Source organism: Bufo gargarizans, chromosome 9 (assembly GCF_014858855.1).
Source record: "Bufo gargarizans isolate SCDJY-AF-19 chromosome 9, ASM1485885v1, whole genome shotgun sequence".
Classification (NCBI taxonomy): Eukaryota; Metazoa; Chordata; class Amphibia; order Anura; family Bufonidae; genus Bufo; species Bufo gargarizans.
The window spans coordinates 60,076,040-60,100,722 of NC_058088.1; the positions used below are offsets into that span (position 1 = coordinate 60,076,040).

General features: G+C 46.1%; 1 protein-coding gene across 5 annotated transcripts in view; it reads right to left on the reverse strand.

The window, feature by feature from the left end:
- The window catches only part of BCORL1 (BCL6 corepressor like 1), a 139,552-nt gene that overhangs the window by 40,583 nt on the left and 74,286 nt on the right, over window positions 1–24,683 (reverse strand). For all 5 annotated transcript variants that reach the window (XM_044306325.1, XM_044306328.1, XM_044306324.1 and 2 more), the window contains 4 exons: window positions 13,815–13,982; window positions 13,062–13,152; window positions 7,094–9,748; window positions 2,406–2,550 (listed from right to left, as the gene is read on the reverse strand). In XM_044306325.1, coding sequence (XP_044162260.1) covers window positions 2,406–2,550; window positions 7,094–9,748; window positions 13,062–13,152; window positions 13,815–13,900 — 2,977 coding nt within the window. In that variant the 5' untranslated portion in view covers window positions 13,901–13,982. The remainder of the gene's footprint in view (window positions 1–2,405; window positions 2,551–7,093; window positions 9,749–13,061; window positions 13,153–13,814; window positions 13,983–24,683) is intronic.

The following is a 24,683-nucleotide window of genomic DNA, read 5'->3' on the forward strand; positions in this document are numbered from 1 at the left end:
TAGCGGTACAAGATAGGCAGCTCCTATACAAGATGTCACCTTATTTATATCTCCATTCATTTCTTTACATTATACCCCTGATTTTTACAATTGCTGATACTATCTTAATTATTATACAATGCTAAGACATTATGCACATCTAGATCAGCACACCTCCTAATATCATATTCTCTAAACTTAACCCTTCGTCTCTGGACTCCTACTCATTTTCCTTTTGTATTACTTTTTTCCTTTGTTGTTCACCAGTATTAATCTAAGATGTAATGTATTGATTACAGATCCCGCTGAAAAAGGTCTCATAATAGATCGAAACGTCCGGGGAATACAATGCGGCTGTTATATTGTCTCTGTTTCTGGATGTAAACAACATTATATGGAAATCTGCGTAAGGCCGAATGCACACGGCCATGTTCCACGGCAGTGAGCAGTCCGTGGTATGCCGGCCTGGATTCCTGCTGACAGCAGGAATCCAGGCCGGCATACCACGGACCGCTCACGGCCGCGGAACACAGCCGTGTGCATTCAGCCTAAAATGAACCTTTTTTTTAAATTAAAATTGCATAATCTGAACTGGAGTGCCGTGGGTTTCCCTTATCTTAGTGGTACAAGATGACAGACTTTCCTAATGTGTTCTCTTCACATGCATCACATATCAGAAGACCATTCACAATGGATCTCCCCTTTAATTTTAGGAAAAGATTGCGCACCACAGGGATCAAAGTACTGAAGTGCTGAATGCTCAAGGTCTGAGAACCCTTTAAAGAATGGCAGTCATCAAAGGGTTTTTCCAGGACTGAAGACCCCAATACACATTAGTGAATTGTTGACAAACCCGCCAACAACCGTGGGTTTGGCCAACACTCTAATGTATGTGGGGAGCTCCAGACTCTCCTCCGACAGGAGAGAAGGAATGGGAGAAGTGGATATTTTGCCCGATCCCTTTGTCCTCCTAGAAGATAAGCCACTTCTGGCAGCAGTTGTCTCCTATCTGCCCAGTGCCCACTAAAAACACATACAAGTTTGGCCGACCTTAACGTGTGTGGGGGAGCCAGAAGGGAGTCGAGAGATATAGCTGTTGGCCAAGCGATTGTTCAGCCGACAGCTATTAAAAATGTATGGCCGCCCACAGATATTGAAGGTCTGTCCCCATGATAGTTAACCTCTGGTACACTGCTTTGGGGAAACTATGACTCCCAGCATGCTCCATTTATTTCTGTGGAGTTCTGAGAACAGCCAAGCAAGTGTGCATCTTGGGAGTTGTAGTTTTACCAGAGCTGGAGTTCCGGAGGTTAGCCATCCTCATGATAGGTCATCAATATCAGATTATTGGGGGGGGGTCCAACAACCTGCACCCTCACCGATCAGCTGCTTCAGGCAGGTGCCGGAAACTATACAGTGTATGAAGCTTTGAGCAGGAGGCACCATACACTGTGTAGTGACCGTGCTGGTGTTCTGATGCTCAGCTACCATTTATTGGAGTTGAGCTGCAGTATGCTGTGGTCAGTGTTTCCCATGCCAGCAGCTGTTTAAAAAGTGTATGGGTAGGGGGTGCAGGTGTTGGACCCCCATATATTTGATATTGGTTACCTATCCTCAGGATAGGTTAACAATCTCTTAGTGCTGGTAACCCCCTCAAATACTGTCCTGGAACATCTATTTTCTTACTATAAAAGTAAAAAAATAAAAATAATCAATCCATAATGGGGCATGAGGGTGAGGACAAGATCGCAGTGTAGAATAAGATATATGTAAAGCAAACCTGTGGTTTAAAGTGGCTTCTCAGAATAAACTGTCATGTATGTACATGAGTGATTACACTATTTTGGCTGTCACATGACATATAGTTTCCATTTTAACCAGTTTTCCCCTCGCCAGTTTTTTTCTGACTTAGTGGGCAGAGACCAGCTGCTCTGATGTCTCCCATACACAGCACATACAGAGGAGGGGATCCAGGACACTCTCAGAAGCAGCAGCAGCGCAGAGGACAGAATACAGGAGTACTTGGAGTAAGATAGAAAAAGTACTAAAGCCAGCAGGAGCGTATCTCTGCCTCTATCACTCTGCAGCTGATTCCTCCCCCCTGCTCCCTTCACCACAGACTTCTATGGGAAGCAGCTGTAATCAGATCCCTCAGTGAGCTGATAATCAGTCTTAACACAAATGGATTTCAACAGTGAACTGAGAGTGAATGATTAGTGCAGGAGGCAAGGAGGAAAAGAGGTTCATAACTGGACGATGAGGCATAAGGTATATAATGAGACATATTACAAATTTTCTTACATTCCCTTGTATTTTTGATTTATGCAAAGTTTGTTGAAATGACTATAAGAAATACTATAGGTGTATATCTATATATCCATAGTAATTTGCTTCACTTTTACAAGCTGCTGGTTCTGTTTGCATACCTGGGTCTAGTTCTGGATCCAAAGGCTCAGTCTTTATGGCTCGCCTCCTCCACCTCCTGACTCTGGTGCCTTCTGGCTCGTTCTTGGACTTTGGGGCTGTATGTTCTTTCTTCTCGAGGCTGGTGACAGATTGTTGCCTCTTGCTCTGAAAGGACAAAGTGATCGTAAAGAAAGAGAATCTGCCGTAAAGTAAACTACAAATGTACCGACAGCCTAATCTGCACTATTTCACTGAAAGACCATTTCCCTCATAGTCTGAGGAGCCACTCGGATTTTCCAAGCCCCTATAGGGGCATATATTATTTTCCTGCCTCACTTACTGGTGAATTGTGAAGTTGAGGGGAATTCTTAATAAGGTTTTTTTTTTTTTTTTAATGAAGAACTCTTTTTTAAAATGATCTTGGCAATAAGGGTCTGGTTTTTCTAAGGCTACTTGCGTTTTGTGCGGATCCGTCATGGACGGATCAGTTCAGATAATACCACCATCTGCATCCGTTCAGAATGGATCTGTTTGAATTATCTTTAACATAGCCAAGATGGATCCGTCTTGAACACTATTGAAAGTTAATGGAGGACAGATCCGTTTTCTATTGACTTACATTGTGTGCCAGGACGGATCCGTTTGGCTCAGTTTCATGCAAGCAGCGTTTTGGTGTCCGTCTCCAGAGCAGAATGGAGGTGGAACAGAGACAAACTGATGCATTCTGAGCGGATCCTTTTCCATTCAGAATCCATTACAATGCAAACGGAAAGCCAAAACGCCAGTGTTAAAGTAGCCTTAACCTCACGATCGACTGTTATTGCCAGTGAAGTTGTATTAAGACAAGAAATTTCCAGGCAGTGGCCCCTGCAAAGGAGATGAACCACCGGCCATTCAAATGAATGGCTGCCTAAGTAATGTATGGAAGCGCCAAGTCTACAAGAGGGCGGCGGATCCTACACAACATCATATATTTTAACAAAGCGCGTGCCGATGGGTTGATGTCCAGGTGCTGTTTCGGCAGCATGGACATGAACTTCTGCAAAGCCCCATTCAGATGGGCGTGACAGAATTATCTAACAAACACCACAAGGGGAGGCCCACACGGGATGGATAAACTGCTGATTTGTGCCGGTAAATCCGAAATGTATCAAGATACCAGCAAAGTAAATGAGATTTTAGTAAATCTCATCCACACACTGCTGAAATATCCACACACTGCGTCACATCCGCTAAGAAGTAGCACAATAGTGAAGCTTATAAACTTCTGATCCCAGTCATGATCTCTACGATTAAAGCAGAACACAATTCAGAACGTTAATATTCATTTTGAAGTGCAGTTAATTATCTGCCAAATACTAATTTATGCAAATCCACAATATTCTGACACCGCTGACCTGCCACGTTTTCCTATTCCACAAATGTCATTTACCAGAGAAGGATAGCAGGCTCCAAAAAACTATTCAGTGTTTCAACTTTGCCTTTACTTTCTTCCTACAGCCATACTACTAAAATACTCTGTGCTGCTGTGAGCATTCCAAGCATCTGATCAATTTTGTTTCTAAAATAATGTACCAAAACTAAAGTACTTGTTGTCTAGCTTCGGGTGACCATTTTTAAATGGTTCTCTAATAAGAAAGTGGTAATGGAGGGTATCCTACTCCTTGGATCCCATTTTAATGAGCGGATATCATCAGTAGGATCCCTTGAGTTCTCTTCTAGCCTTAGGGTATGGCCACGCGAAGCAGCCATGATCCGGTCATGAACCGCGCAGCCAATTAGCCCGCGGCTTCCTTTCATTTAACTAATGAAAACCCCACAGTACCGTCGGTCTCCATTGTTAATGGCCGAGTGGTATGGAAGGTGCCGTACGGCCATTAACAATGGAGACCGATAACAAGTGAGGTCATTAGGTAAATGAAACGAAAACTGCGGACTAATTGGCCACGCGGTTCATGACGCAGCGCGGCCGCTTCGTGTGGCTGTTCCCTTACACTGTTACATTGATACAGGAACAAGAAGGAGAAACAAATTACCCCTTTAAAAAGCATTGCATAAAATACATCCCTAAATGCAGACAGGAAATGCCACCATTACAGCCCCCACAAGGCAGATTTACACAAACAAAGACAGACGGGTCGGCAATGCGCACTGGTCCCTCCAGAATCACACTGGCATTAGCAGCATTTTTCTGGCTTTACCGTCCAGAGTTGCTCAGCGGTAAAGGAAACAGTAATAAAATCCGGAAGAAAGACATGTTCTATGGAGCTCTCCAGTAATACACAGGCCGTGCACACAGGGACGTATCAGCATGCACGTCTCCTGACGCTTTCTCAAGGCCTTTAGCCGCATGCTATTAGGTCTTGCATATGTATTAATTAAGAAACGGCAAGCTTTACCGGAGAGTGCCGAGGAACGCCTGTCTCCATTTTGGATTAAGGCAGATTTACACTGCACAATTGTCAGACCGATTATCGGGAATGAACGCTCGTTCCCTTGTAAAGGTGCTGCCCGTGTAAAGGTGCTGCCCGTGTAAAGGTGCTGCCCGTGTAAAGGTGCTGCCAGTGTAAAGGTGCTGCCATTCAGCCGATGAATGAGCATTTTGTTTATGCAGCAAATTAAATTGTTTACGGCCAGCAAATTATGCAGTTTAAATAGCCATATGCTGCCCAGAAATAATGACTCTGTATTAGGAGGAGTGATTGCAGTAGCCATCGCTTGTCCTCATACAGAGGAGGTAATCACTGAATGTAAGTGCTGCTCTCACCTCCACTGATGAGCAGGCAATTATCAGGAGGGAACAGTTCCTTCCCCCATAACTGACTGCTCAGTTGGCAAGCGTAAAATATGCCTTTACCTGAATGGCAAATCAACGGCGGTCCTTTGGATTGTCTACTAAACTCCTCCGGACCTTCTATCAGTCTATTGTCACTAGTGGTATGCTGAGACAGCAGTATCAACACAAGTGAACTGAACAAACTGATAAAAAAGGCAGGCTTGGTGGTAGGAGTCAGACTGGACAATCTGGAGGCCATGGCAGAAAAAGGAACACTTAGGCCGGGTTCACACCTGCGCTTTTAAATCCAGCAGTTTGTTCTGGCAGAGGAACAGACTGCTGAAATTCACTGTATCCGGTTTACATGCCGGCTTTTGGACGGACAAAAGACACTACCCGCTGTATTTTTTTGCCCAGCAAATATGCCTCAAAGCAGCTGGATTATCACTGGAACACATTACAGTGAATGGGGATCCGGTGGTGCACAGTGGTATCCGGCAATGCGCAGATGTGAACCTAGCCCAAAGAAGCTGCTGGCCATTATGGATAATATCTCACAACCCCTGTGGACAAACGGAGAAGCATGTTCAGCGGAAGAGCGATACAGCTGCGATGTAATGAAAACCCTCATGCGAGGTCGTTTCTTCCAACGTCAGACTCTACAACGGGTCTCCCTACTGCAGGGCTACATGTCCTGCTACACAAACCGCACTAAGCTACACCTCACCCCACGTGTCCTATTCCAGGGATGGCCAACCTGAGGCTTTCCAGCTGTTGCAAAACTACAACTCCCAGCATGCCCACACTGCCTACAGCTATTAGCCTACAGCAGGGCATGGTGGGAGTTGTAGTTTTACAGCAGCTGGAGAGCCGCAGGTTGGCCATCCCTGTCCTATTCATATTGTCATTCATACTATCATGACACCATCTTTTTCTACCTTCTTATGTACAGCATTGTGGCGCTGAAATTTCCTTGGGGATCTTTAAAGGTTACTTTCACATCTGCGTTTTTCCATCATATGATCTCAATAGCGGGGGGAGACGTTTCCGTTTTGTCCCCATTCATTGTCATATGGAACAAAACTGAAAGGAACAGAGTGCCACAGAATACATTCCGTTCCGTTTCACGGCGTTACCATGACGCACACAAAAGCGCTGCAAACAGCGTTTTTGAGTGCGTCCTAGGATGCGGAGCAAGACGGATCCGTAATGACTCACGTAATGAACAGATACAGACGGTTGTATTATATACCGGATGCGTTTTTGCCGACTCCCTGATGGATCCAGCAAAAGCGTAGATGTGAAAGTAGCCAAAGTCATATGTTATGTTAAAGGTCTGGCTCCTGAAGCTTACAGGAGAGAAATCCGTTCAGGATGCATCAGGAGGTCTTCAGTTCAGTCTTTTTGATGGATCAGGACAGAGATAAAACCGCAGCATGCTACGGTTTTATCTCCGGCCAAAAAAACTGAACACTTGCTGGAATGCCGGATCCGGCATTCAAAATACCAGAATGTCGGATCCGTTCTTCCGGATGACACCGGAAAGACGGATCCGGCATTTCAAAGCATTTGTAAGACGGATCAGGATCCTGATCAGTCTTACAAATGCCATCAGTTGGTATACGTTTTGACGTATCCGGCAGGCAGTTCTGGCAACGGAACTGCTTGCCGGATCACTCTGCCGCAAGTGTGAAAGTAGCCTAAGATGGTCAGCCAATCCTGCCGGAATCAGCGGGTTCAGCCACCATACATCTAACGTGAATGGTCAGTTTAAGCTATATCTATCTAGGGTCCCTATGACATTAGGGTCCTGCAGTTTTTTAGTAACCGTGACAATGTTGTTGTTTTTTCCCTTCCTGCTTCATCCTTCCCATTTTTTTCTCTTGCCCTCGATATGTTAAAACCTCCTTACCCACCACTGGTAAGACTCACCTTTTTTTTCGGAGGTTCCTGTAAACTTTTATCCACGTCTTCGTCTTTTTCTTTCACTTTACACTTGGACTTCTGCTGTGCTGGCTTGGTTGGCAAAACCACATCCAGGCGCTTAGCCCGACCTCGTAAGCCTGGCTCTTTCTTAACCTTAGCCTTGACTTTGGTGATTGGTGGCATTTCTATGGGTGACCATGATGTATTGTTGAAGGATGGCAAACAGCCAAAGTTCTCATCATCGTCCACCCTCTCAATTTTGACTTTGCTCAAGTCTACCTCCTGCACACAATGCTGAGTGTCCACAGGGGCATGTGCTTTTTTGGGGCCACGCTTGCGATGCACAGGCTGATCCTGTGAAACATCACCCTTGGCGTCCTTTTTGCTGCTGTCCTGACTCAATAAAGGGAGGCTGTGACCATTGTCCTTTCTTTGGACCACCTCCATTGGGTCGTTAGTCATGTAAGAGGCCAATACTTTGTTTTTCGGCTTTGTTTCCCCAAACGTCTTTCGATTGCAACTCAACTTTGGTGGTCGGATCTTGTCATCTTTGCAGTTCTGCTTGTTAGGAAGTTTATTTAAAGTAGGGCCCCCTTCAGCCCCTTGCTTACCATGTGCGCTGTTGTCCGCTTTATCAGCCAAGCCTGGCTGAAGGTATAAAGCGGCATTTCCTGCAGCAGGTTTTGGTGCAAGCAAAGTTTTATTTGTATGAGATTTCCGAGGCTTAGAAACAGATTCACATGTCCTTGCTTTTGTCAGCACGTCATGCTCGGCGGCCACTGCTGGCGTTGTTGTAGTCTTCTGCTGACTACTTAATGTAGAATCTTCTATGCTTTTTTGAGGCGTCACCTTGGATTCTGCTGGAAGAATGCTGGAATATAGTGTTAACTCACCAAAAGGAAGTCTCTGATGTGAACCTTGGCTTGGATGGAGTGTGCCTGTGGCTGGTATGCCAATGGACAGTAACGATGTCTGATGGTATGGAGACCAACTAACTGGCAGAACCTGAGAATTGCTGGGCTTCCCGTTTAAGGGACACTTTGAGTGCACTGTCCCATGTCCAGGTAACGTCCAGTCCTTTGAAGAACACAGAGAGTTTGCTGCTGTAGGACCTCCATGAAGATGTTGCTTCTCTGTAGGTTGCTGGCCATCTACACTGGTCTGGCTATTTTTCTTGCCACATGACCCTGAGTTCTTTGGATCTCCCTGGTCAATAATCGAGATCGGCTCCTGCTTTGCCAAATGTCTGGAATCTGTGCTAAGTCTCAAATTAGAGTCTTTGTTCAAAAACAGAGAGGCAGGCACTGGGTTGGCCACCCCTACATAAGTACCAGGTATGGTACTAATAAGAGCAGCAGAATTCTTAATCCAAGATCCTGGTGCTCCGACTAACTGTGATGACACTGGATCCCCGTTTCTCAAAAACTCTGGGAACATTACCAATGGGGGTACTCCTCGAAGATTCTGGCTAACACTGCTGCTGGTGAAACTGATCGGGGCAGGACTCTGAGTGCTACAGTCAGACCTGGACAAAACGGTGGACAGTGTGACTTTCCCACTGGTATGCACCGGGGTTAACACTGGCATAGGTGGAGTTTTACGTTGGTTAGATGGAGCATGTTTATGGCGGTGAGATTTAGAAGACAAGTCCAAAGGCATTTCATAAGAGTCTTGGGGAGAGATCATCTCCCTTTCAAGCTGCGGAGGGGACTTTAATGGGGAAACAGAGGATGACGATGAGGAATCATTTTGTGGTTCTAGGTTAGGTGTTCTAGAATAGGAAGCTAGGGTGACAACTGGGAGGGTGGTGTGTGCAGAGAGAGTCTGTAAAGCTGATAGGGTGGTGGTTGATGTATCAGTGCAGACAGAAGAAACGTCTACCGTGGGATTCATACTATTGCTGTTTGTGAGGGAAACAGTAGGGGCCGCTGTGCTCACTGGTTTGTTCAACTCTGCAGGGGCCACCTTAGGGTCAGTGGCCAACGGCCTTCCCAGAGTTGAAGCGAAAGCGTGTGACTGCAATTCTGAGGGTGTCAAGCAGGTGGGCATGATGGGAAGGGTCAGAGTCGACGTCATTCCAAATGTGGTTGGTAAAGTAGTTACACTGAGGGGCTGCCCACAGCTGGAAGGGGGGATGTAAACTAGGGGTTGGCTCGGCGTCAAAACGGCACCAGGTGGGAAAGACAGAGGAAGCTTCTGCACATTGGGGACCTGAGTGTTGGAGAAGCAGATTCTGCTCATAGTAAGAGGAAACCCAGAGGAAACAACGGCATGTGAAGCATCTACAGATTGACCTGCAATTTGTAATCCAGGGCTCAGGACAGTCTTTTGCTTTCCAGAGGAGTCCGCATCGACAGACTGGGCAGAAGGGTGTTTAGTCCCCGCAGCTTTCTCTTGCGCCGGAGCCCTTGTAGACTCTGCTTTTTTACTGTGTTTGCTTGAAGCTGCTTGGATAGATGTCTCTGATACATTTGCTGACACTTTGCCGTCAGGTGGTGAAACATTTTTACAAGCTTTAGACGATGGGATAACGCCAGCTGGCTCTGGTTCAGTGCGATCTGGTGGTTTGTCCTCCGGTTTTTGCCCAGTCTCCACCAGTGTAGCACCAACTTCCTGCAGCATCAGGGCATCACTTTGGTTGGTTGCAGGTATTAAATCCACCTAAACATGAAAAAAATAAATAAATAAATAAATAATCGGTATAATTTACTAGAATAACACCATCATGTCACTTTAGCCATTAGCTTGTCTGTGTCTCACTGCAACGTTTACTTATTCAATTCTTCATATATATTAACATTTTTATATTACTGGGGGTCAAGCCATACACAGGGGAAGCGCTGCTGATTTTCCACAGCAGAAATGTATGTGGAAATCCAGCAGTATTTACAGCAGCAACAAAGTGGGAGAGATTTTCTGAAATCTCATCCACATTCTGTGGACATTTTCCGCCACAAAATCCACACATAACTTGATATTTTACATTCACAGCTCGTCAATTTTCACACAGAAATCCACAGCAAAATCTGCTACACATGCTGCGGATTTTCCACTGCATAAAATCCGAAGCAGACCCACTTGGTGTAGTTGTTGTACCCCTTAGGTTACAGCTACGAGGTCAGGCTACCTGACAAAGTATAAAGAACAGATACGACTTCTCCTCGCTTCTGAATTCACTCCTGGTTTGGGCTACCAAAACCACATCAGGAAACCTGACCGTGTGGCCGTACCCTAAGGCTGGGTTCACACCTGAGCGTTTTACAGCACGTTCCTACGCGCTGTAAAACGCTCAACAAGGAGAAACCAATGATTCCCTATGGGAATGGTTCACATCTGGGCGTTTTACAGCGCGTACGATCGCGCTGTAAAATGCCCTACGCTCAAAAAAGTACATGAGCTTCTTTGGGGCGTTTTGTCGCGCGTTCCCGTACATAGACATTCAGGAACGCGCGACAATGAGCGTTCGCTTGTCTCTGTATGCGCGATTGTGAACACCGGTACAATCGCGCATACAGAGCGCTCCTTTCGGAACGCTCAGGTGTGAACCCAGTGTTAGGCCTCTTGCACACGACCATATGTCTTTTGCTGTGTTTTGCGGTCCGCTTTTCACGGATCGGTTGTTCCGGTTTTTGATTCAGTAGTGTTTTCGTTACGTTTTTCCGTTTGTGATCAGTTATTTTACGGAACGGAAACAAAAGCATACAATGTTTAAACAGTAAATACTTTAAATAATTGGGCTGAGCATAAAATTTTCAATAGATGGTTCCGCAAAAACAGAACGGATACGGAAGACATACGGACGCATTCCGTATGCATTCCATTTTATTTTCGGATCTATTGACTTGAATGGAGCCACGAAACGTGATTTGTGGCCAACAATAGGACATGTTCTATCTTTGAACGGAACGGAAATCCGGAAACGGAATGCATACGGAGTACAAAAAACTTTTTTTTTTTGCAGAACCATTGAAATGAATGGTTCCGCATACGGAAAGCACACAGAACCCGCAAAAACGGAACGTAAACGGGAAAAAAAACGTTTGTGTGCAAGAGGCCTTAGGCTGCAAGTAGTTATAGTAAAACAGGTCGCTACTTCAATGAATGAAGTCCTTTAAGTAGCCATTAAGGGTCCATTCACACGTCCGTAGTGTATTGAGGATCCGCAATACACCCGGCCGGCACCCCCATAGAACTGCCTATTCTTGTCCGCAATTGCAGACAAGAATAGGACATGTTCTATTTTTTTCCGGAAATGCGGATGCGGAGAGCACATAGTGTGCTCTCCGCATCTATTCCAGCCCCTTTGAGAATTAATGGGTCCGCACCAATTCTGGATATTGCGGAACGGATGCGGACCCATTCCACGGACGTGTGAATGGACCCTTAAGGGAATATGTCACCAGTTTTCTGCTGCTCTCACTTTTAAATCTTAACAGCTCCAGTGCATGCCAGAGAGTCCCCAAATTCATGAGCTCACGGCTCTCCCCGCCCACCTGCCAGATTGACGTTTTATTTCCATATGAATCAGCAGCAGGTGGGCGGAGAAAGGCAGGAGCCCATGAATATGGAGACTTGTTCAGCATGCGCTGGAGCTGTGTTGCCAAGATTGTGGCAAAAAAGCTTGGTCAATTAAGGAAAGTGCCGATCATTTTGCTAAGGAGACCTGTCACTTGTTTGGGTTGCCCTTAGTTAAAGGGGTTGTCCGGGTTCAGAGCTGAACTGATATTTCCCCTTCTTCCCGCTCTCAGCCCCTCTGCTTTTTATGCTCCGATGCTCTCCCTTACCCTGCACTGCATCGCACAGGACAAGGGCTGTTCTGTTTATATTTTTAGGTGGAGGCTTTCCCCTAGCAGTGTTTTCGGTGACATCACCGGCACTAATAGGCGGCCTTTAGCGCTGCCCTGGCCTGTATTGAAGGCTAGGGCAGCACTAAAGCCTGCCCATCAGTGCTGGTAAACAGGCTAGGACAGCGCTAAAGACAGCCCATTAGTGCCAGTGAAGTCACCGGATCTGCTGAAAAAGCCCTTGCCCTGAGTGATTCAGCGTAGGGCAAGGGAGAGCATCAAACTTCGGAGCATGATGCTCAACTCAGAAGGACTGCCTGGGCTTAGCTCTGATCCCGGACAACCCCTTTAAGACACCATAAAACTGATGACAGATTTCCTTTGAGGCTGCACCTCCTGCAGATGTCAAAATAAGGTTTCACCTGATGTGAAGTCTCAATTTTCTGCAAGACTTACTCAAACTGGAGTGTTGCTGACTTTTAAGAAAAAAATGTATTATTACAGGGTGTATAAATAATCACTCGGCACTCTGGAAAAAGATGGTGTTGCTCGTATCCTGCGTTGCAGCCCCATACATCCAAGTAGAAGAATCGCATTAGCACTCGTCCTTTGATACTAATAAATCTTCACTTTATTGCTATAAACAGAATACAGGTAAATGTGACACATTTCAAAAAGGCTTGTTTGAAAAAGTCTGATTAGCCGAAACGCGTCACATTTGCCTGTATTCAGTATATGGCAATAAAGTGAAGATTTATTATCATTAAAGGGCGAGTGCTGATCCTCTTCTTCTACTTATTACATGGTGGAAATTCATAGAAGATAGCATCCTATCACTCTGGCTCTTAGACGGTAGTCAGGAGCAATCTAATGGGACAACCCCTGTAGCACACACAAACTTATGGTGGCACACACACTTTTTTTCTGCATTTTAGTGGTGCTTTTTATTTTGTCACATTTTGTAAGTGAAATTTTTTTGTGTGTTTTTGAAGTACTAAGGAAAATCCTACAGCAAAAACAGCACAAAACATATATATATATATATATATATATATATATATATATTTAAAAACAAACAACTGCATATGTAAACTTTAAAGATCCATCTGACAGCATTTTTAAGCTGAAAAAAAAAAACACCAAAGAAAAATGTGTTAAAATGCTGCGTGTAAACCCAGCCGTAATCTCACCGTGGAAAGGACACTGCTCACACAACGATCTTCAGATCCCAGGTGCTGGGTGCTGTTAGATTTTGACTCCTCATCAGACAGTGCCGTCCTCCTGTCCAAAACAAAAGCAAGACAGTATAGTGAGTTATATGTGAACCACTAGTCAGTGAGTCGTCCTCTCCTGTCAGCTTTCTAGTTATATCTCTTTCGTGGAAAGATAGGCAACGTTATATCATAGGCATTATAATTTCTACAATGCTGGTCATCCAGCTGTCCCAGAATCCAGAATGTCAAATCAGCAAAATAGGGCACTGAAGATGCACAATGACCCATGTGGGAACTGTAACGGCACCCACACTGTCACCAGCTTTCCGAGAAACAAGTGTGCCACAAATGAGAGCGGCCTAATATAATACTTATCAACATGGCACAGGAGGATTACCCAGGTTTCCTGGGAATTTTTTTTATTGCAAGGGCTTAGCACTGACATTAACTGGAAACAATCTAATGACCGATGCAGGGGTCAGTAACCTTCAGCACTCCACCTGTTGTGCAACTACAACTGCCAGCATGCTCCTTCACTTCTATTGGAGTTCCCACAACATGCTGGTAGTACTGGAGGCTGCTGACCATGAGCATTTAACCACAGTGGTCAGCCATTTCCTTGGAGCTTGATGACGGTCACTATTACAACAGGGTTAAGGATGGGGTCCGAGTTCCCCCATACTAAATAAGTTGTGGATTACTGATACATAATGTTGAACTCTTACTAACCTGTCCTCGTTAATGCCACACATACGCACGCGGTCGGCGCTGGTCCAGTTGTGCACACCACCATAGAGTGGGGCAGCCGATATCATGGCAGGTGATGGCACCCCTGGAGCTGCTGAACGAGTCTGCAGCTCCCCTGCCTCCCTCGCCTGCGCTCTATGCAGATTCCACCTGCAATCAGAAACGTTCAAAGTTAGAAGGGTATAAGGAAACATAACTACATAGCGGACTGAGACAAGTCAATTCAGATCCGGATCATACACTCAGGGCTGTTTCAGGATCTCCCACACTGCTTTCCCCGGCTCCAGAATGTGCCAGTTCAGTAGCGATACACACTTCGTAGGTGTATAACACATGCAAAATGATGGAATTCAATGTAAAATTTGGTGGCAACACCTGATATAATGTTATCCTGCTTAGTTACAGCATAAGCTATGAAAAGTCAGGAGTCTAATAAACATGGGTGCCAACCTCTGCTGCGTTGGGTGTCACCCAGCTATCCCAGTAACTTAGACTGTGCATCTACTTCTTATATCCCCCACTTTCGAGGTCCCAGCGTAGCGGCACGCTCTGCTTATAGCTGAATGAATAAATAATGAGCTACCCTGCTTTATGTAAATTATTAGTTATCGTGAGATTCCAAGGAGCAAAATTCAGCACAAATGGAGGCCCAGAGCGAACTGCAATGGAAATGTGTATAGGAAAGCACCATTACAAGTCAGCTGACGAAAGTGACTGTCATCAAGATGTGAGTTTTATGTGTAAATGTATGTATTCCATACAGGACTGCTATAATTCCTACTCCTGGCAGACACTTCAAAATCTCTACAACGATGGGAGTGATTTTCCTGGCATTCCCACCCCAGCTTTCCTTAAAGAGGTTTTCCTGGCCTGAGATACGGATGACCTATCCTTAGGATAGCGCATAAATAACAGACTGGCGGAGGTCCGACACCTGGCACCGATCTGTTGTTTTGGGCAACGCACCATCAACTGTGTAGTGGCCGTGCAGGGTAATGCAGCTCTGCTCCCTTTCAAGTGAATGGATGCTGGGCTGCAGTACAAATGCACCAAAAACTTCACATAGATTTCCCTCCACTGTACAGCTTTTGGGCCCAAACCAGCTGATCAGTAGGGGTGCGGGTATCTGACCCTGACCGATCTGATAGTGATGACCTACCCTGAGGATAGGCAGTCAATATCTATGTCACAGAAAACCTCTTTACGGTCCTAAATGACCTCAGACAGGGAATACTGCAGGTATGGGATTATAGGAAAAAATACAGAACACGGGACTAGCATCAGTGAGCGATTCCAGGTCTGCAGGATAACCCAGGGGATGCTGTGGCAGGGCTATGGGTGTGTATTGATGCAGCCGATCAGTGCTTTCCAGCCCCCTGACTGTCATATTTTGCTGAAGAGTTGTGATACAACATTGTGATGCAAGCTAACATTGTGGATGGAGGACTATGGGGTGGAAGGTTCCCGAGGGTGGCCCCTTAGTGAATGGCCCCTGGTGGACACTCCCCCTTACTCAACACTTTCGGTACAGCTGCAGAGTAAGCAGGCGGCTTTAACTCTTCTGAATGTCCGTGTCACACCCAAAGTGAATGATCTTCTGACAACGCGAGCAGCAGGAGGGAGCCATGACCCCTGCTCTGTCGCCACTGTCATTGACCCGGTGTGATAGTCCAGAGAACATCAGCCTGTTCCTAGGCCAAAACAGACATGGTCACAGACTTTCCTGTAGGAACCTAACTTTACTTCTGCAATTAGGGGTGAGCTGGAGAATTACTGCAGAGCGAAAAGTTTCACACAACTGTTTCAGGCCCATTTCTGTGCCTGCATGACCACAGGTTTGGTCACCGGGACCAACAGGATAATGATTTGCTGCTATGACATGGGTGGAGAACGAAGCCTAATGGAGAGGCAGCCGCTGTATCCAGGCAGAGAATGAATGGAGAGGTGGCCGCGCATTCACTTCTATGGAAGTCAAGGAGCAGCCAAGCATGCATGCCGAGTGTGCACGTGTGGCCCCCTCTCCATTCAGTCCCTACCTGTAAGGACTGCCCAGTTTTGATAACAGCTGCAAGTTCCCTAGGTGGTAGCTGCATTTTGCATCTATCAGACATTCACAGTCTGTGAAATACCACTATACTACATGCAGTACGTACGGGACAGCAGCGAAGGGCACTTTAGAGGCTTAACTGTCAATATGAGCGATCAAATCTGTAAAATTCTAATAGGGAATTGCTTGATGAAACTTATCTCCTGTTATTATCAGATCTCCGCCCCCTGGATCCAATAATAAGGGCAGCAGAGTCATTTGTATTCACTGTAAGCCAGCAGCATTTACAGGATGCTTTACGTCTGTTAGTAATCAGACCAAGTATCTCACGTGCTGCAAGGCGCTCAGTGCAAGGGTGAACTTAGCCCTTTGTGACAGTCATGGCTGCCGTCACAACGCACACCCCTGTCACAGATGGTGTTGTCACCCCGACATGTTAACCAGTAATCGACCTCTCTACAGCTTCCCCCGTCAGCAGCTCCACAGGCAGAATACAGGCTGCCATAAACAGAAGCAGCACAATGGAAGACAACCTGGTTTTCCCGGTTGACTCCAACGGGATGACTACTTTCTGGAAGTCCCTTTCGAGTATCATGACGTTATAGAAGGAGATTCACCGCTATTGGTCTCAGCTGCTGATGTATTCAGTATAAGGGCTCATTCACACGAACGTATTTTGCGTTCCGTATACATGACGTTTTCTGCGTTCCGCATACTTGTGCTGTCCGCTATCCCTGGCTCCGTTCTGTGGCCTTGCAAAAATTACGAGTCCTGTCCTATTCTTGTCCGTTCTGCGGACAGGAATAGGCATTTCTATAATAGGCCTCCTGTTCCGTTCCGCAAGTTGTGGAAGGCACACAGGCGCCATCCGCAATTTGTAAAAAACGGCATGGTCATGTGAACGAGCCCTAAGTCAACTATAGTTTGGGCAGGATACAACTGTAATTTGTAACAAACCTTCAGAGGTGAAAGCCTGTAAAAGCCTCTGGATACAAATGTGAATCTTCCAATTCAATGACACCAAGCAGAGATCTTGAAAACAGTGAGGATTTGAAGCACATTAGAGAAATAAACCTTATTTACTGTATAATCCTTTCTATACGTACAAAATAGGAACATCGTTGCACTAAAGAGGAGAAATCGCCTTGTGCGCGGTTCACCATACTGACTCGCTGCCTCCCTAGCGTCAATGGGCCATGCCCCAGGGAACCGCTCAGTACACCAAGGGCCCAAATGAGCCGATCAGCGCTAGGAATGATCCCGGATCCCGGGAGAGCGGTGCCCTGCTGTACGACACACAATGTGCCTGCTGTACGAGCAGTGCTTCCCCTTCTGTCTCGTGTGCTAATGATCGCCTCCTCTCCCGCTCTGCCTATCTCACACAACACACGCACAGCGCTCAACACCCCCCCCCCCCCCCACGCTTACAAACTGAAAGCAGACCTCATCAATACCAAGCAAAAAGAACAGACAAATCTTTGCATCAAATATATTCCTTCCTACAAGACCTCAGACCTTATCACAAGTTACATGGCCCTCTGCTCCATGCAATATCACAATATGGAAGACTCCGAGCAGGGATCTCATGCAATTTGGGGGGAAATGGAATCTCGCACGGAGGATCTACTAAGCACACTGGACAATCACTCACATCATCTGGTGGCTAATTATGTCGTTGGCATGAGGCATCCGGAGCCTCATATGTCGGTGTGATACTAATGAATATGGGTGGCTTAGGATGCAAAGATTATCGCTAACATTTTTACAATCGTTATGTCTAAAACACTTATGGTTGATTCCGGCTATACCGTGACCTTTGCCCGAAGCCTTAGATCTGAAAATGGGGGTGGTGCAACATCACAGACATGGGCGATTACACTGCTGCTAATCCACAATACTGAGGACGAGAAGCAAGAAGAAACTCACCGAAGTCTTGGAGACACAAGAGAAGCCCGAGGACCCAGAGAGAAGAAAAGCACTCGGTCACTAAGAGATAACGATACTAATAACCCAAACTGTGGACATGATCATTACTGTCCATTCAAAAAGAATCTCATTCACCCTATGTAGTTTTCAGGCTTATCCTCCTATTGGCTTCAATTGTGATCAAAAGTGACCGTCTGTATTGTACTCCAGAGCTGCACTCACTATTCTGCTGGTGGAGTCACTGTGTACATACATTACATTACTTATCCTGTACTGATCCTGAGTTACATCCTGTATTATACTCCAGAGCAGCACTCACTATTCTGCTGGTGCAGTCACTGTGTACATTCATTACATTACTTATCCTGTACTGATCCTGAGTTACATCCTGCATTATACTCCAGAGCTGCTCTCACTATTCTGCTGGTGCAGTCACTGTGTACATACATTACTTATCCTGTACTGATCCCGAGTTACATCCTATATTATACTCCACAGCTGCACTCACTATTCTGCTGGTGGAGTCACTGTGTACATACATTACTTATCCTGTACTGATCCCGAGTTACATCCTGTATTATACTCCAGAGCTGCACTCACTATTCTGCTGGTGCAGTCACTGTGTACATACATTACTTATCCTGTACTGATCCTGAGTTACATCCTGTATTACACTCTAGAGCTGCTCTCACTATTCTGCTGGTGCAGTCACTGTGTACATTCATTACTTATCCTGTACTGATCCCGAGTTACATCCTATATTATACTCCAGAGCTGCACTCACTATTCTGCTGTTGCAGTCACTGTGTACATACATTACTTATCCTGTACTGATCCTGAGTTACATCCTGTATTATACTCCAGAGCTGCACTCACTATTCTGCTGGTGCAGTCACTGTGTACATTCATTACTTATCCTGTACTGATCCCGAGTTACATCCTATATTATACTCCAGAGCTGCACTCACTATTCTGCTGTTGCAGTCACTGTGTACATACATTACTTATCCTGTACTGATCCTGAGTTACATCCTGTATTATACTCCAGAGCTGCACTCAAAATCCCTGGCTATTATTGAAAGTGTGCAGCCTCTACAAAGAGCTGATCAGCGGCACGTCACTGATCAGATACTGATGACCTATGCTGAGGATAGGCCATCAATATTTTACTCCCAGAAAATCCCTTAAATAGCTTTAAAGAGCCTCTATAACGTACAGAAGACTCTGTCACAGACGTGAAGAAGCAGAGAATGCTGGGAAATTTCAGCTCCCAAGCCAGCTGTAATGGTGAATGTAATAACTCAGGAACAGTAAGTAATGTCATGTATTTACAAAGTAACTTTCTATGTAAATTAATTCTATATGCAAACTTTATAAAAACATCTATCTACAACCTAAAAAAAAAACTAAACAACTCCACTCAGGTGTGAGCAGAGAACTGGTTATTCCTGCAAGCCTGCCCTCTCCCACCGCCAAGGTCCTGAATCACGGGAACAAACAGGAAAGAAATATGGGGAAAATGGAGGCACAGATGGTCAAAAATGCAAAGTTACTAAGAAAAAGATCGGCAACAAAAACTAAAAAGATCAGTAAATAAAAGTTCTTTAGACTGTGTAAGCACCGGAATCAGACACTCCATTAGGGGCGCCACTGGACAAACCAGCGCACCACTTTTCCTGTAAAATGCTGGACTGTGCGACGGAAACCTGATGGACCCAATCAGAATCTGTCTGGGTGACAAGTAACACTGAGCACCGTGTTAATGGTGGGAGCACATCCGGTTGTAGATCCTCCCAACTTCTATACTAGAGCGAGGACAATGCGTTCCCATGGCCCCATTCACACGACCGGATTTTTGGTCCACACCTAATCCCATTCATTTCAATGGGTCCACATCCGTATGTCTGTTCTATAGCCCCAAAACAAGATAGAACATGTCCTATTCTTGTCGAAGGAAAAGCATTGTTACAAAAAAAAAAAAAATGGATGCAACATGGACATCATCCATATTTTTTGCTGATCTTAGAATTGTCCCACGTAAGAATCCGTCAGCAGAGCGAACGTACTGGACACAGATCCCGAGCCGTGCGTCACACATTTAATCAACGCTTGGCGAGTCACCTCATGACATCTCCAGCTGCCTCCAGTCCTTGACAAGGGGGCATTACTCCTGTCACTCTGGAGATGTCACAGACAACGTGGCCTGATCTGTGGACAAGGAGCCTACAGGAAAATCTCGGAAACATTAGAATTAGGGCGGAGAACGCGCCTTCATACAGTATATTAGGCCCTGATACCTAGGGCAGTTCCAGTTCAGCAATTTATTTCCATTTGCACTATTAGGACATGTAGAAGTAAAGGTCACCGATCAACCACAACCCCCTCCCCTATAAGCTGCTGCACCGACGCTCCTACTGACGAGAATCTATCGCTGTGCGTGCTGTGCACTGCGGCAGCAGAAGACCGCTCAATCGCCCACTATCGCGGACTCCATCATCAGCCAATCCAGGACACTGGGCAATGCTAGTGCTGGTAACCTAGGTCAGTGCATAAGGGAGCTGCATGAATAGCAATTCCCTAACATATGCATTACTGGAATTGTCCCTTTAGAATTAAAATAAGATCTGCAGCTGCCTGTTTGAAAATTGTTAGATATGAGATAGATAATAGATAGATAGATAGATATGAGATAGATAGATAGGAGACAGATAGACAGGAGATAGATAGATAGATAGATAGATAGATAGGAGATAGATAATAGATAGATAGATAGATAGATAGATAGATAGAGAGATAGATAGAGAGATATGAGATAGATAATAGATAGATATGAGATAGATAGATAGATAGATAGATAGATAGATAGATATATAGGTAGATAGAGAGATAGATAGATAGAGAGATAGATAGAGAGATAGATATGAGATAGATAGATAGATAGATAGATAGAGAGATAGATAGATATGAGATAGATAGATAGATAGATAGATCGCTCTGCCTGCTCGCTCGCTCGCTCGCTCGCTATGCGCTCGCTCGCTCTCGCTCTGCGCTCGCTCGCTCCGCGCTCGCTCGCTCTGGCTCGGTCGCTCGCTCTCTGCTCGCGCTCGCGCGCTCGCTCGCTCCTCGCTCTGCTCTCGCTCGCTCGCGCGCTCGCTCGCTCGCTCGCTCGCTCGCTCGCTCGCTCGCTCGCTCTGCGCTCGCTCGCTCGCGCTCGCTCGCTCGCTCGCTCTGCGCTCGCTCGCTCTCTCGCTCGCTCGCTCTGCGCTCGGTCGCTCGCTCGCTCTGCGCTCGCTCGCGCGCTCGCTCTCCTCCTGCTCTGCCTCGCTCGTCGCGCGCTCGCTCGCTCGCGCGATCGCTCGCTCGCTGCTCTCGCTCGCTCGCTCGCTAGACGGATAGATAGATGGAGATCTCTCGCTATCTCGCACCCGCTGCTCACCGTGGCCCTCCAGCTGTTGCAAACTACCAACTCCCAGCATGCCCACAGCCTACAGCTTTAAGCCTACAGCAGGGCATTGTGGGAGTTGTAGTTTTACAACAGCTGGAGGGCCGCAGGTTGAGCATGCCTGATATAGAAGATGCTGGGAGAAGAGTAGAACACTGGACATAGCAGCACAATATATTACTGCCTGCCGCAGACTGAGAGGAGCCTGATATACCATTGACTCCGATTCTCTGACCCGGGGTGTGTCCGCACCCGCCCTCCCCCCGTCATGATACGCCACGGAGTCCTATACACCGACCCCGGGTGTGTCCCCATTTCTTAACCCTCTATTTCCCACATGCTTTGGCAATACTAATGTATAATTTAGACGTGCCAAAAAAGTATTTTTGATTTGATTTGATTTCATAGATAGATAGATAGATATTTTTGGCGGCTCGGGTGCGGATCCATTCACTTCAATGGGGCCGCAAAAGATGCTCCGCATCCGTTGCTCCGCAAAAAACATTAGACCATGTCCTATCCTTGTCTGTTTTGCGGATGCCATACAATGGATGCCATACAATGGATGCCATACGGACGTCATCTGTTTTTTTTGTGCGGATCCGCTATTTGCGGACTGCAAAACACAAACGTTCGGGTGCATGTAGGCTAAAAGGTACAAAGCATTTGACCTTCCCAAAAGTTCAACTTAATTACTGGGTTTAAGATAATAGTGGTTAAGGAATTACCATTTATGCAATTGCTTTTTCTAGAACTGCAGCACAACAGACTGTAGAGCGGGTATATGTTGGGTGTATATTCAGTATTAAATATTTATTAGGATTATTCAGAGGTCCCCGCCATTGCTGCGGCGCCCCAGGGGTTAGGAAGTTCGAGCGCTGACCTCGCGGGGCGGGTGCGCCCGAGCCACACAAGAGCAACGATTCCTTAGTTTATGCAATTCTCTAAGATTTCTCCCTTTTGTATCACATTGTATTAGAACCATCGCGCATCATTGGTAATTACATCAATTAACCTGCACACCAAACTTCTGGTAAACCCGGCATGCCGTGACGTTGGTGTTTTCCTCGTTGCTCCCATCACTGTCCCTTCCCCTCCCATTCTTCGCTCTGGCCGGGAGGATGGGACGGTGCCTCCAGTTTTATGTCCACAGGTCACCGGGTCACAGCGCTTAGCAGGAGAAGCCTGCTGCTCCTCCCGGAGTCCAGGCCAGTGCCCTGAGCGGACAGGGTTAATCTGCAATTACACACGATTCCTACTACAATCCCGGCAGGGAACGATAACTGTACCGATACGGTGTGTCTGTCGGGTCGGAATCAGGCGTCACGGTTTAAGCACACACTCGTGTGTCACTGCTGTCACTGGGACGTACACAGAAATGCAGCCATGTCCTAGGCCTTGCTGGTTTGTCAGGTTTTGCTGCACAGTCTCCTTTGAGAAAGTCTGCGGCGGGGAAAGCCGGACGTGTAAGCGCGGGTTCACACGCAACAGATACGCCATGGAACTGCCATTATGGATTTTCATGTGGCAAATCTGTAGCTTTGTACAGTACCAGCAAAGTAATTGACATTTAAAAAATCTCATCCACGTACTTTGTAAATAATCTGCAGCGCAAAATGACCTGCGGTGCGAATTTGAGATCATAGCAAAAAAAAACACAATAAAAGAAGTTGTCTGTTTAAGGCTACATGCACATGAACGTTGTTTGTTTTCGTGTCTGTTTATTTTTGCGGATAGGCTGCAGACCCATTCATTTCAATGGTTCTGTAAAAAATGCGGACAGCACCCCGTGTGCTGTCCGCATCAGTATGTCCATTCTGTAGCCCCGCAAAAAAATTAGAACATGTCCTATTCTTTTCCGTTTTAGGCATTGTTACAATGGATCCGCAAAAAAAAAAAAAAAAATGATGGCATACAGATGTCATCTTTTTTTTTTGCGAATACGCAATTTGCGGACCACAAAACACATATGGTCGTGTGCATGTAGCCTAATTCTGATGACCTATCCTCACTAGAGGCATCAGGTCCAACCCCTGCCAATCAGCTGCTTGAAGAGACTGCGTAGCTCACAGAGTGCCACGGCCCCTCTTAGGCCTTTGATGTCATGCTCACTAGTCACAAGGCCTAGCTAAAGCTCAGTCCCATTTAATACCACAGCCGTTATCCAATGGACAGTGCTATGCTTGGCGAGCCGCAAGGAGGCCGCAGTGCTCCCCTTCGCGCCGTAGCCTCTTTAACTAGCTGATGGGAGGTGTGTGCGGAGCACATACTGATGGACGTATCCAGAGTGGTAATATAGCACCTTTAGCAGTCCGGGGGCCATACTGTACCTCCTTCTGCATTATTTTTCCTGTCCAATTCGCACAAAGCAGTGCCCTAAAAACACAGCGGCACATAGAATACCTATAGCTGCATGCTTCAGAGTCACAGGAATCTGCGTACAAGTCTAAGGGCTGTTTCACACAATCGGATGCCGTGCATGACATCCGCTCCGTGAATGACCCGATGCGGACAGCAGAAGCACGGAGCAGTAAAATGATGGATAACGCTCCGTGCCTCTCTGTGATCTCTTTACTACGAAATCACAGTGAGATAAAGTTGTCACTGTGATTTCGTAGTAAAGAGATCACAGAGAGGCACGGAGCATTATCAGTCATGTTACTGCTCCGTGCTTCTGCTGTCTGCATCGGGTCTTGGCTGTCATTCACGGAGCGGATGTCACGCACGGCATCCGCTCGTGTGAAACAGCCCTAAGGGGATATTCACATGCTGCAGATTGCGTTGCAGAAATACCTCGGCTGTCCTATTCATCTGAATGTGCAGAATTCCATGCGCCTGTTAGAAAAATTTATGTATTAAACAGATTTTTTTGCTGCATCGTGTATGACTTCACCCTAAGGCCCCATGCACATGTGCCCGCCAATTTTTTTATTACCTTTTGTAGAAATGTCCTATCCTTGTCTGAAAAACCGACTATCCGTGTTTTTTGCAGCTCCATTGAAATGAATGGTTCCCGCATCTGATCCGCAAAAATACGGTCTTGTTTGTGCATGGGGCCTAAAGGGCCTTTAACAAGGACCAATAATACAGCCGGTTATCGGGGATGAGCGCCTATAGAAAGGCTTGTTCCTGATAACTAGGCCGTGAAAAGATGCTAGCCACCCAATCGGGTGATCGAGTCTTTCGCTCAGCGCCATCAATCATTGTTTCTGAGCAGCAGATGACCCTGTAAAAACAAGGATCTGCTGCCCAGAGACAAAAGATGGCAGTAGTGATCATTAGTCTCTATACAGAGGCGATGATTGCTGCATGTGAACCTAGCTTCATCTCTACTGATGACTGGGCAATTATTGGGAATGTTTGCTTCGTTCTTGATAATTGCCTGTAACATTGGTCCATGTAAAACATGGATGTCAAACTTGTGCCCCTCCAGCTG